The sequence below is a fragment of the Phascolarctos cinereus genome, unplaced genomic scaffold, assembly GCF_003287225.1.
Source record: "Phascolarctos cinereus isolate Bilbo 61053 unplaced genomic scaffold, phaCin_HiC Scaffold_4;HRSCAF=312, whole genome shotgun sequence".
Taxonomy (NCBI): Eukaryota; Metazoa; Chordata; class Mammalia; order Diprotodontia; family Phascolarctidae; genus Phascolarctos; species Phascolarctos cinereus.
Genome location: NW_027555847.1, coordinates 268,172,467 through 268,186,220, shown reverse-complemented (window position 1 = coordinate 268,186,220; position 13,754 = coordinate 268,172,467). Strand labels below are relative to the sequence as shown.

The 13,754-nt window shown below is 39.4% G+C and overlaps 1 protein-coding gene across 3 annotated transcripts in view; it reads left to right on the top strand.

Annotated features, from left to right (window-relative positions):
• The window catches only part of EPB41L4B (erythrocyte membrane protein band 4.1 like 4B), a 247,130-nt gene that overhangs the window by 201,956 nt on the left and 31,420 nt on the right, over positions 1 to 13,754 (top strand). For all 3 annotated transcript variants that reach the window (XM_078153049.1, XM_021004573.2, XM_021004571.2), the window contains exon 19: positions 3,957 to 4,024. In XM_078153049.1, coding sequence (XP_078009175.1) covers positions 3,957 to 4,024 — 68 coding nt within the window. The remainder of the gene's footprint in view (positions 1 to 3,956; positions 4,025 to 13,754) is intronic.

Here is a 13,754-nt window from a genome sequence, read left to right as displayed (position 1 = left end):
GTAAAATGAGATGATTGGATTCCATGATCTGGAAGGTTTCTCCACCTTAAAAAATCTATGAACCTATGAACTAAGGCCCATAGATGCTGTAACTTGCCCAAGATCACCCAGGAATGTAGTCCAGCCCATAACTGAGCAGGAATCTCTTCTGTGGCATTCCAAACAATTCCATTCCTATGGGTTTTGATGGCCCAGCTACCTTCAGAGTTTTTCAGCATCCAGGTCATTTATTCCTCCTCCCTGTAGGGCTGAACACATACAGTAGTACGTGTTGGTTCAGAAACATTGAGATGTAATAGAGAATCATAGGATACTAGAACTGAAAGGAATCTTAGGAATCCATTTCAACCTCCCTCATTTTACAGAAGAAAAACTTGGAAGTCGGGGGAGCTGTCCAATTTTCAGTTCCAAGGCAGCTGGTTTGCTTGCTCCTGGTTAAAGAGTTCCAGAAGGTGGGGATACTCAGTGGGAATCTCTTCTGTTTTCTCCTTCAGAAAGCTGATGAGAGGTCAGGTAGAAGCTTCAGTGCCTTCTGTTTCTGCCCAAGGAGTTCTCATTTGGGGAACCTAGTGAGTGACTTGATCTGTATTCAGAATTCCAGTTGTGTGAGCCATGAAAGCCTCGATACCTTTTCAGTTACAGTAATGCCTACTTCCCCTAGAGTACCTTTCCCCTTTAACCCTCTGCCTGCCATTTTAGGGGCATTGTCTCATGCCAGCCCTTTTTTTACTGGGCAGCTTCCACTGGACCCATCCTTTCAGACATGGTCTTTATATCCAAGAGGCTTATTTTCTAACCAGCTCCAGGAGATAATAATACCCTGAAATACCTGAATTGACTAATCAACATTTGGGCCTTTCCCTTTTCTGCTGGGTAGGGAACTCAAGATATTTCATTCCCAAAGGTCATCATGGCTGGGGAGATCCCTGGGTTTGAATCTTGCCTCAGACACTTACTGGGGGTGTGATCATGGGCAGGTCATGCAAAATCTCTGGGCCTCTGTTTTTTCATTTGTAAGACGAGGGCAATGAGGAGATTGGATTCAATGGCCTGTGGGGTTCCTTCCAGTTTAGAATTTATGACCTTATATCTTTCTATAATTTCCATTCTACTTCTTAACAGACCTTATTCTTCAAGAGTGGAAATCTCTGCCTCATTCTCAATCTACCTTCTTTCCAATGTGGGGAGAAAGCATCTTCTCATATCCCTTCTTTGAGTCAAGCTTATTTATTGCAACATTCATTTTCAAATCTTTAGCAGCTTTTTTTTTTCATTTACATGAAAAATAACTCTTACACTATCCCTGCCCTTTCAGAGGCAACATGATATAGTGTATAGGGCACTGGGCTTAGCACTAGGAAGAACTAGATTTAAATCCCACTTTAAATACTTACTAGCTGTGTGACCCATTTAACCTCTTTGTGCCTGTTTCCTCATATGTAAAATGAGGGAGTTGGACTCAGTCTCCAAGTCTTCCAGGTCTAAATCTATGGTCCTATGACCTTTGTATGCTTAAGAAACTGTTTTGCACAATATCATAAGCATCCCAGAGCACAGCATTGCTTGCGCTCTCCGCTCACTTTGTTATCTTGCTTTAAGGACAGGTGATGGTTGGGGACTGCAGGTAACTTGGGAAGGGCAGGACTAGGGCTCTAAGCGGTACTAAAATGGAAAGTCTGGGGAGGTCATGTAATAGAGAAGGTAGCCTTGAGGAGTCATTACAGATTATTAATTTTTAAATGGATGCTACCATCAGACCCTTATTGTCTTGGTATAATAAACCTGAATTTTACCCCAGATACTTTAAGCATTATTACTTTCATATCCTAAAGCTAAGGACTGCTCTCATCCACAAATATATTAAATACCTACTATGTGCTGTACAGTGTACTAGGCTGGTACAAGGCCTAGTGTAACACCAGAGGCAAAGACCTGAACTTTAAATTACCCCATTTGTTTTGCTTGACTATGAAGATTTGGCACAGGGACTTTTCTTTAACTTTTCAGTGGTGGGGAGAGAAGTGAGAGGGAGAGAAAAAAAATTTATGCACTGAAAAATATTAAATGACCCCCATAATTCCAATTTTTTTTTGGTTTTTCTTTCTCAAAATAACAAAAGTTCACATATTTGGTGTTTTAAGGCTTAAAAAACACTTTCCTTGCAAGCAGCAATCCCATAAAAGAGGCAGTTATACGCATAAGAAAGCACTGAATTTGGAATCAGAGGACCTGGGTTCAAATACTGGTTCTGCTTCTTACTATCTGCTTGACCTTAGCCAAACCATCTGTAAATGTTTCCTCATCTGTAAAATGACAGAGAAGGATTATGGCTAAGAATCCTTAACCCTTTTGTGTGAGTCATGGTCCTCTTTAGCAGCAGTCTGATAAAACCTATGGACCCCTTCTCAAAAGAACAATTTAAATGCATAAAAGACATATGATTACAAAGGAAATTGATTAATAATGAAATGCAGTATCAAAATATTTTTAAAAACAAGTTCATGGACGTTGGGTTAAGAATTCTTGGAGATGATCTCTAAAGTCCCTTCCAGTTCTAAACCAAAGTAACTAAAACTTAAAGAGGAGACTAGGGGTCATTCATCTAGTAAATGATTTTTTTTTCTTTTTCCAAAAAATGTCTTCCTTGGAAATCCACTTGAATAGCCAAAGCAAGGGAACCCCTGTCAGCTTTTTAGAATGAATTGCCTTGGGAAATAGTGAAATCTCCATCACTGGAAGCTTTAAGCAGAGGCTGGAAAACTAGTTCAGAGGGATGTTATAGAGAGGATTTCTGTTCAGATTGAACTAGAAGAACTCTAAGATGCCTTCCTAACTCTTGGGATTCTGTGGTTCTGTAATTGTTGGTTAACACCAACACCAATGGAAACGCTGACCAGAGAAAGGAGATAAAATTCAAATGGTTAATCTTGCTACTTTTTGACAGACCTGTACAATGTTGAGAGGAGAAAGATTAATGATTCAAGGAAATTGTTTTAATCTTCCCTTTGGAATTGGTTTTCTGTGCTAGGAGGGACATTGTGAAATAGTCATTTTCCTAATAGTCACAAGACCTGGGTTTGACTGCATATGATGGCTGTGTGAGCATAGGCAAATCCCTTCCCTTCTCTGGTCATCAGTATCCTCATTGGTCAAATGAAGAGGTTCAACTCACTGATTCTTGTATGATATTTCTGTGATAATCTCATATCAACATAAATAATCAAATGTATTAGATTCTAGTCTTTTACTCTTTCAGGACTCACAAATATATTTCAAGAAAAGCTCTCCTTCACAATATTAATCTTATACCTATAAGAGCCAGAGTCCTCACTCTCTTTCACTCCACATGTCTAATCAGTTGCAAAATCCTGTCATTTCTACCTCTACAACATCTGCCAGATCAGTCCCCCTGTTCTCTTCTCACACAGCCACCACCCTAATTCAGGCCCATATCACCTCTTGCCTGAGGTATCTCCCTTTCTCCAACCCTTCTCCATACATTTGCCAAAGTAATTTTACTAAATACAGGGCTGACCATGTCACTCCCCTACTCAATAAACTCCATTGGCTCCCTGTTACCCCCAGGGTCAAATCAGACTCTTCAATTTGGCATTTAAAGTCATTCATGGACAAGCATCAATTACCTTTTCAACCTTATTACATGGTATTCTTTTTTACATATATTCTAGCCAAATTAGTCTTCTTGGTGTTTTTCAAACATTAAGCTCCACTCGCATCTCTGTGCCTGTGCAGGCTGTCTCCATGCCTGGTATATACCCAGTACAGTGCCTGGTGTATAGTAGACGCTTGATAATTGCTGAATGATTGCTCTTTTAACTGATTTTTCATATATTGCCTTGACATTTATGGTACATTTACATCAACTATCTTAGCCATTACAATATTCTTGAATGCAAAGATATTCACATCAGTAAATTGTCTCTTTCCTTTAACAGGCTGTGAAAGAGGAGCCAGATTTTGCCACTGTCAATAAGAAATCCACTCTTCAGGACCCTAATGTAAGGTCTGTTGCTTCTTGGTTGAAGGGGCAGGGAGAGAACCATTGCTAAATGTGTATAGCCTCAACACTCTTCTCTAAACAAAATTCCTGATTACATTTCTTTGTAAAAATCAGTGCCTGTACAGTAAAAGTAGTACTGTTTTAAGAACAGCTTTGAGTAAATAAGTCATTTTGACTATTATCAATACCCAAATTAACTATAAAGGACATAATGAAGACACTATCTGCATCCAGAGAAAGAACTGATACATAGAAGTATGTATAGAATGGTTATACATAGATATACATATTTGTGTCTAATGGTAGCCATCTCTAAGATTGGAAGGGGGAGGGAAAAAAAGAAATGTACATGATAACTTTATTATATATTTAAAAGAAATAGCAAGTCGTACACAATAGATTTGCAGTTTTATGTGCAATCATCTTTTCTTTATTATATTATGTTATGGAAATGCTTGTTTTATTCCATAAATTAAAGTAAATAAATAAAATTTAAAAATTAGTGTGGCAGGAAATAAAATTGCAATAATTCGAATTCAAAGGGTGTAGGAAAAAACTCTAGGTCAGTGATTTAAAATATACTGTTGATCATTAGTATTAGCAGACTCTACCATAAGGAATACTATTTTAGCAATTAGCCTTCAGGAAGCTGAAGAGGCTAATATGACCTGGTAAGTCAGCCAGGATGATATAGAACAGAAAAATCGACATAATGCCTGGCCATTGCTCAGAGCTGTTCACTCATTCTCTCTTTCCTATTCTTCTCCCTTCTGCAGATTGAACTTACCTATGCCCTAATTGTCTTCTAGGGGAATTTAACCCCCCAAGCCACAGAGGTTGAAATGCAGCCATAGTGAAGACTTCTAGCCTTAGAATTCTATGATAGCAGAGTCAGACAAAAGAAATTGCACAATCCCAGTGGGCTTGAAGAATAGACTCAGCTTATCTGATTGGCATTAGCCAATGGCTGTGAAGAGGAAGATTTGCAAGGAAACTTCTGATTTAAGGATCTTCAGATATTTAAAGTTCCTCTACCTCAAACAAAAGCTTGAAATACAGTATACTGACTTCTAGTCATTGATGCTTGACTAGGGAAGATCTGATGGCTTTGGTAGACATTTGCTTTGAAAATGATAGTGTATTACTAGCTGTGTGACTCTGGGCAAGTCACTTAACCCTGATTACCTCACCAAAAAGCAAAAAAAAATGACAGTATAATATTATAGATTAATTCATATGGAAATAGGTTGTCCTTTGTCATGATGCAAGTACATATCGATTGAAAATCAGTCAGTCAATCAGTGAATAAACATTCATTAAGTGCCTGCTATGTGCCAAGCACAGTGTTAAGCACTGGGGATACAAAGAAAGGCAAAAGACAGTCCTTGCTCTCAGGAGTTCAAAATCTAATGAGGGAGACAACAGGCAAACAATTATGTACAAACAAGTTATATACAAGAAAAAACAGATATTATCAACAGAGGGAGGGCACTAGAATTAAGCAGGACCAGGAAATGCTCCCTGTAGAAGATAGGATTTTAGTTGGACTTGAGGGAAGCCAGAGAAACCATGAGATGGAAATGAAGAGAGCGCATTCCAGGCATGGGGAGGGGGTGGCCATTAGAATCAACAATCTCATTTTCTTTGCCCAAACAACCAGCCATTCTGAATTTATAATCACCATATTATCCGTCTGATCCTGAGATCCTTTTTATTCATAGCTATTTCTTCTCCATCTTGAATTGGTTTCTCTGTTCTTAATTTCCTAGCAGGGCCAGCCCTAGGCAAAATCACAAAGTAAGAGGAATCTGCCTTCAGCACCCTTCTTGTCCTTCTTCTATATCAGTCCTCCCTTTTGGTGCTCTCCATGCCTAATTCCAGGTGCCCCATGTTTCTCCTGACTGACCAAGGTTCCAGTCAGTGAAAGGTCATTCTCCTTGGCAGAGAAAACAGACACAAAATAAGAGTTAAGAAGCAGCCCCTTCCCTCTGTTATCAGTTATTGTTGTTCCATTCAAACCATGGAAAGGTTCCGTCCTACTTTGGGCCTCTTTCTTTTCCCAATATAACAACAACAAAAAAAACCCAAACCCCCTTTTTTTTTTATTGGTCTTTAGCTTCCCTCCTGAGCCTTAGATTATGCTAAGCTTTAGCACTTCTGACACTCATTTTACGAAATCACACCATACTTTTATTTTCATCCTCCCTTTTCTGAACTTGCTTCTATCTTCTTTGAATTTCTTTTGTAAATCTAAGTTGTTTGGTGAGTTCCCTGAATATTCACATTAGCCTCTTCAGAGATCACTTTTTCTGTACACATCAGAATTGTTTCCCTTTGTGTCTTCAAAATTTCATTTTCAGGCATCTCCCATCCCTCCTGGGGCTGACTTTCCTTTTTACATTTTAGTCCATGAGAGCTTACCTATCTTTTTCCCATTTGAAATCTGCCTTCTCAAAGTCTGTGCTATATGTTGAAATAAGCCTGGATTTGCTTTCCTTCTCTATCATCAGCCTATGAAGAGGAAGTTTACTCTTCCCCACCTCAGCCCCTAACCCCCCAGGTCTCTCATCATTTCTACTGCAACAACCAAGACCTCCCTGTTAGTGAAAATCAGATCTAGAAAAGAATCTCCCCTTGTTGCTTCCTCTACCTTTTGAAGAATGAAATTAAAAAAGTGTTTCAAGAAGTTATTATGAGGGGGCAGCTAGATGGCACAGTGGATAGAGCACCAGGCCTGGATTCAGGAAGACCTGAGTTCAAATCTGGCCTAAGATACTTGACATTTACTGGCTGTGTGACACTGGGCAAGTCACTTCAGCCCATTGCCTCACAAAAAAGAAGTTATTATGAGAGAGAGAAAGAGAAGAGAGAGAGAGAAAGAGAGAGAGAGATGAAGGAGAGAGAGATAGATCTAACATATATATGGATCATTGAAGTCCCTCTACCCCAATCAATATTATATCATGCCTCTAGGCCAGACCTGTCTGTTTCTCAAACTCTTTATTTCATCTTTATGGTCAAGTGGTCTATCATATATATTCCAGGGACAGAATCACTGTTGTTTCGTTGGCCATTTGACCTTCACTCTGATACTCTCTGTCATGCTTCCCCATCTCTTTCCTGGATTTCCTCACATGAGTATACCTTTTTAATTAAAAATAGCTATCCTACCTCCCCTTTTACCTATCCACTTTCTTTTAAAAAAATATTTTATTTTTCCTAAATTACATGTAAAAATAATTTTTAACATTTGTTTTTAAATTTTTTAAGTTCTAAATTCTCTCCTTCCCTTCCTCCCTTCCCCCTTGAGAAGGCAAGCAATTTAATGTTATACATGTGCAGTCATGCAAAACATTTCCATGTTGGTCATGTTGTGAAAGAAAACAGACCAAAAAAAAATCCAAGAAAAATAAAGAAAGCAAAGTTATGCTTCAGTCTGCATCCATAGTCCATCAGTTCTTTCTCTGGAGATAGATAGCATTTTCCCTCACAATAAGTCCTTCAGAATTGTCTTTATCCTGTTTCTTTTGAATAACAGAGCTATGGTTGTTGTTCAGTTATTCAGTTGTGTCAAATTCTTTGTGACCCCATGAACCATAGTGCACCAGGCCCTTCTTGCCTCCACCATCTCTCAAAGTCTGTCCAGGTTTATGTTCATTGTTTCCATAACCTTATCCATCCATCTCATCCTCTGCCATCCCCTTTTCCTTTTGCCTTCAATCTTTCCCAACATCAGGATCTTCCCAATAAGTCCCATTTTCTCATTAGGTGGCAAAAGTATTTAAACTTCAGCTTCAGCACTTGACCTTCCAGTAAATAATCTGAATTAATTTCTTTAAATATTGACTGATTTGATCTTTTCACTGTCCAAAGGACTCCCAAAAACCTTCTCTAGCACCATAATTCAAAAGCGTCAATTCTGTGGTGCTCAGCTTTTCTTATAGTCCAACTCTCGTAGTCATACATTACTAATGGAAAAACCATAGCTTTGACTATACGGGCCTTTGTTGGCAAGAGCTTTTTAGTATGCTGTTCAGATTTGCCATCGTTTTCCATCTAAGGAGTTTTCCATCCGTGGCTGCAGTCACTGTCTTTGAGCCCAAGAATATTAAATCTGACACTGCTTCCATTTCTTCTCCCTCTATTTGCCAGGAAGTGATGTGACCAGTTGCCAAGCTCTTACATCTTTGATGTAAAGCTTCAAGCCAGCTTTTCTCCTCAAATCTTTCACCCTCATCAAGAGGCTCATTAATTTCTCTTCCTTTTCTACCATCAGAGTGTTTCATCTGCATATCAGAGGCTGTTTATATTTCCCTAGGCAACCTTAATTCCAGCTTTTGATTCATCCAGCCTGGCATTTCTCAGGTTGGGCAGCCTTGGTACAATCATAGATTTTGTCCCACCGAATCTCACTGGTGTCTGTGAAATCAGATTTGCCTGGTTTCGTTAGATCTTCCAGTTCTTGGTTGCCTCCTCAGTCACTCATCAAGCATTTATTAAGTACTTACTATACACCAGGCACTGTGCTAAGTGCTGGGAATACAAACACAAGCAAAAAGAGATAGTTTTCTGCCCTCAAGAAGCTTCTAATGGGGGAAGACAATATATATACAGTTATCCCTTCCACATTGTGACTTTCCCCATCTCAGTTTCAATATGTTGCGGGTTGGGAATAAGAAATAAAATGAAAATTTTGGGGAGTTTCACAGAAGCCATAGAAGACATGAAGACACAGCAGATGACACAGAGCCTATGACCAAATACTTAACCCAAATTTTATAATGAAGTATTGTAAACACCCCATGAAAGAAAAAGAAAAAAAAATTCAGACTTCTCTGGTATGGAGGGAAAGGCAAAATATTTTAGGCAGATTTTCCAGATTGCAGGGGCACTGTGCCCCTAACCCTGTGATGAGGAAGAGATAACTGTAAAAGGATGCTGAAGGGAGGATGGAGTGGAAAGAGAAAGGAACCAGCTCTGGGGCATGGTAGAAAAGTCTGGAGTGCAGCCTTGTGAGAAATTCAGAGATGACTAGCCTGGGCACCCTCCTTAAATGGAGGTTCTGGGAGGAGCCATCCAAATGGAGGGAGGGAATATAGGGAAGGGTACTTCTGAGAAATGAATTCTGGGGCTGAAGTGCTCTTCTAGAATGAAGAGGTTTTTGGGCCATGATGGAGAAGTCCAGAGGAGCACAGCCTGGTGAGAAATCGTTAAGGCTAAACGCTGAGCATTTGTACATAGAAGTTTAAGGCCGTGGGTATAATCTCCTTTCTTAAATTTTGCGCCTGTGAACTTCCGGGTGGGGCAGCTAGACGGCGCCATCGTGCACAGAGTGCCAGACCTGGAGTCAGGAAGATTCCTCTTTGTGAGTCCAAATCTGGCCTCAGACACTTACTAACTGTGGGACCCTGGGCAAGTCACTTAGCCCTGTTTGCTTCAGTTTCCTCTTCTGTAAAATGAGCTGGAGAAGGAAATGGCAAACCACTCCAGTGTCTTTGTCAAGAAAACCCCAAATGGGATCATGTGACTAAAAATAACTGAACAACATACAATAGAACTTCTGGGTATTCCAACTTCTAGTTTTTCTTCTTTGTAGTGTTCTCTCTAGTGTCTGAACTAGGGGGATATTCATATGCATTACCCATCACTTTTAGTTTAAAGCTTCTTTTCCTTAGATTTGGAAGACAAGTAGAAAATGCAGTTTTCCCAGTATTTGTTAGGTGTGTTCATCTCTAGCCAAGAATATGACATCCCTATTCAGGGAATCCCTAACATCGTAGCCATTTTAATACAATACTGTCCTGAGTCTTTTCAAACACCCTGTATTTTAAGCCAGCATTCTAAAGTGAAAATTCCATTCTCATATTACCTTCTCAACCAGCAGCTCACCTCTCAAATTTTTCTCTTTTGCATTTCTTCTTCAATGGGCAACAATGAGGAAAATACAGCCTGTCTCTCTCTGGTCTTCCATTTCTTACCTATGATATTGTGATTGTTGTCAGTGCTTTTTAGACTCCTTTCTAGCATAATCGATTGTGCCTACATGAGTTCCCATAAGTGGGTAGTGATTATCCATTTTAATATGCCTTGAGAGGTTCTCTGTTAAATCTTGGATACCTGCCCTAGGAAGAGAGCAGAACTCTGTTGTTGTTGTTATCAGGTTGAAAAAATGGCTGCTTCTGGACCTCTGAACAAGGAATCACCCACTATGAATATTCTTCTCTTCTTCCTATGACCCTTACATTCTCCTGATAGTTTTTGTGACCTGTACTATATCCAGATGCTGGAGTAGAGTTTGTTTTGTTTTATTTTACCAATGGAACACATTGGTTGGTATCCTAGGATTAGCTCAAAGTATCACTAAGGTACCCAACTATGGTCCAGTCTACTGGCTGAAAAGCCATCTTCTGTTCACTTCCCTCTCAAATTTGAATACAGTTGTTGGCTTTCTGAAGATTTTCTTTAGTAACTAGGGCATGCTTATATAAATAAATTGTTTATAACAAGTTGGGGATAGGGGACAGAGTGTGTCAATGCCATCCTATGATAGTGTTGAAGTGTGCTAGTCATGGCAGAATTTTAGTTCTTTGTTCACAAGGTGGGGGAGTAGAGGACTCGATGAATCCTTTTATTGCTTCATTCCCTCCAGGAATTGCTTGGAATTTTTTTTAATTGGTCAAGGAATAAAGGTAGGTTCAAGGTATTAGACCTCTAGGACCAAATTGGTGAAAGTATCCAGGATTAAGAATTGAGGTGAATATCAATAGAGGGAGAAAAAAAAGAGCTTGCATTGTCCTCACATTATACTACAGAGGATCATCTCCAGTCGTCCTGATCTATGTCTTGCCACTGGACCCAGATGGCTCTGGAGGAGAAAGTGAGGCTGGTGACTTTGCACAGCCTCGCTCACTTAAATCCAATTCACTTGCAAGTCATGGCATCACCTTCCTGATGTCATGGTCCTCGTCAAGAAGGAAGGACAAGCAACAACATTATACTATGACTACATTGACAGAATGAAGAAATTGATAAGGAGTCTGGGAAACAAAACAAAAAAGCCTGGAGTAGAGGCATGATATGTTGCTTACAGGGAACTTCAGTTACACAGACAGCTAATGAAACTCTCACTGGCAAAAACAAAGCAGCTCATACATTAATGGCTAAATTTGATGATAATTAAATCCTTCCAAAGGTGGAGGAAGTAACAAACCTAGCCTCTATTCTGGACCTGGTTCTGAATAGTTAGAAAGAATTGGCTGCTTAATTAGAAACAATGGGAACCTTGGAGGAAAGTGACCACACCATCTTAGAAGGAGGGAAAAGCTGGACAGAATTTGAAAAAAAAGATTTTGGAAAGCAAATTTCACAGGGTTCAGAGAAAGGATAAGTAGGATCCCATGCCTGAGGGGAGCTAATGTACTAAGGTGTAGATTCCCAAGGACCTGCGCCTTCGTCTTCACCCTAGCTGTTGTTACCCCTCCACTGTTGTTGCTCTGCTTCCAGACTGAACCTGGGAGGAGCTAAGATACCCAGCTATAAACTCCCTGGAACTATGAGTCTTCATCTTCACTCATCACAGCTGTTTTTCACCCTGTTGCCATGCTCCCCTCCTCCATCCCCCCTGTTTTCCATCTCTCATTCAAGGAACTAAATCTTTGACTATTTTCCTATCTCTCTTCCCTTTTATGGGTAAATTCCTGAGAAAGCCATTTACAATCAGTGCCTCCATTTCCTCTCCTCTTATTCTCTTCTAAATTCACTACAGTCTGGCTTCTGACCTCATAATTCAACTGAAACTGCTCTCTCTAACATTACCAATGGCCTCCTAATTGCCAGATCTAATAGTTTTTTTCTCAATCCTCATATTTTTTGGCCTCTCCGTAGCCTTTGACACTGTCAATCACCTTCTCCAGGGTACTTTCTCTTCTCTGGTTTTTCATGACACTACTCTAGCCTGATTTTCCTCCTATCTCTCTGAATGTTCCATCTCAGCCCCAGCCTCATCCATCCCATGGAATACCAGGGCAGCAATCAATCAAAAAACAAACAAACAAACATGAAACACTTGCTGTGAAGGAAGCTAGGGATTCTAAGAATCAGAAATGAGAAGGAGGAAGAGGGGATATATTCTAGGCATGTAGGAAGGTGGATGAGATATCCACCTGTGCAAAGGCTGAATTGGGAGATGGAATGTTGTTTATAGGGAACAAAAAGTAGGCTAGTTTGACTGGAATAGGCAGTACATGAAAGAAGGCATGCATAATGCAGTAGAAAGAGAATTGGCCCTGGTGCTGGAGAATCTGGGTTCAGCAGAGTTCCTGAGTGACCTTGGACAAATCATTCTATGAGCTTAAATTTTCCTGCCTGTAATATGAGAGAATTGGACTAAATTACTTCTAAGGTCCCTTCTAGTTCTGTCTATCATTACTATAAAGTGACTAGAAAGATAGGTGGATTGTGGTGAGCTCAATCAGACTGAAACTCATTATCCTAAAGGCAATAGGAAACCATTCAAATCTTTGAGTAGGGCAGGTTTACATGGCCAGGTCTGTGTTTTAAGAATATTAGTTTAGCAGCTATACAGAAGATAAAAGATCAGAAAGGAGGAAAGATCAGAAGGACAGAGACCAATTAGGAAGTTATTGTAATAGAGCAGATGAGAATTAATGAGGGCCTGGATTTTACAGTAGAGTGTGTGTGTGTGTGTGTGTGTGTGTGTGTGTGTGTGTGTAGACAGGGGGACTAATGAGAGACAGATTGAGGCAATAGAATTGACAGGATTTTGCAACTGATTGTAACAGGTTTGAAGGAAAGGAAAAAGATAAAAAATAATTTCAAGATTATGAAACTAGGTGATTGTTAAAATCATTGTACCCTTAATAGAATTAGGGAAATTTGTCCTATTATGGATCTTCATAATGGGCACTTAGGGCAGGAAGGTGGAACAGTAGATAGAGTGCTGGGCCTGGACTCATCTTCTGAGTTCAAATCTCGTCTCAGACACTTACTAGCTGTGTGACTCTGGACAAGTCACTTCACCCTATTTGCCTTAGTTTCTTCATCTGTAAAATGAGCTAGAGAAGGAAATGACAGGCCACACCAGTATCTTTGCCAAGAAAACTTCAAATGAGGTCACAAAGAGTTGTACACTGAAAAACAACTGAAATAATAGGCACTTACATCCCTTGGAACTAGGGGAAAATGGGACTATATTCAAAATGTAGTTTGCTTTTTGAGTGGATGTAGAGTGGGCACATAACTTCCAGAAAGAACCTTGGTCTGACTTTTTTTTTTCTTCTTTTGGAGTTTAAATTGTGCATTTAGCTTATTTTGGATATGCTATGGAAATGGATACAAGTCAAGTTTAATACTACATTATCAAAGTTTAAGGACATATCCCATGTTGCTGTTAACAGACAAAAAACTATATCCCAGGGGGATTGTTTGGGTATTGGTTAGGTCAAAACAAATTTTTACATTCTAAATAAATACATGTATACGATAAGTAAACAAGAAAGGGAAATAAATTCAGTTTGATAATCAGACATTTATTGAATATATACTATGTTTAAGGTACTGTGCTAGATACTGGGGATAGAAACAAAGACAAAAACCCAATATTACCTGACCTCAAAGAATTACCATTCTACAAAACAAATGGATTTTCTAATTCACAAAGTAAGTTAGGATGTTCAGGTGTGGCTTAGTTGGGAAAACAATAAGTAAAGCAAAA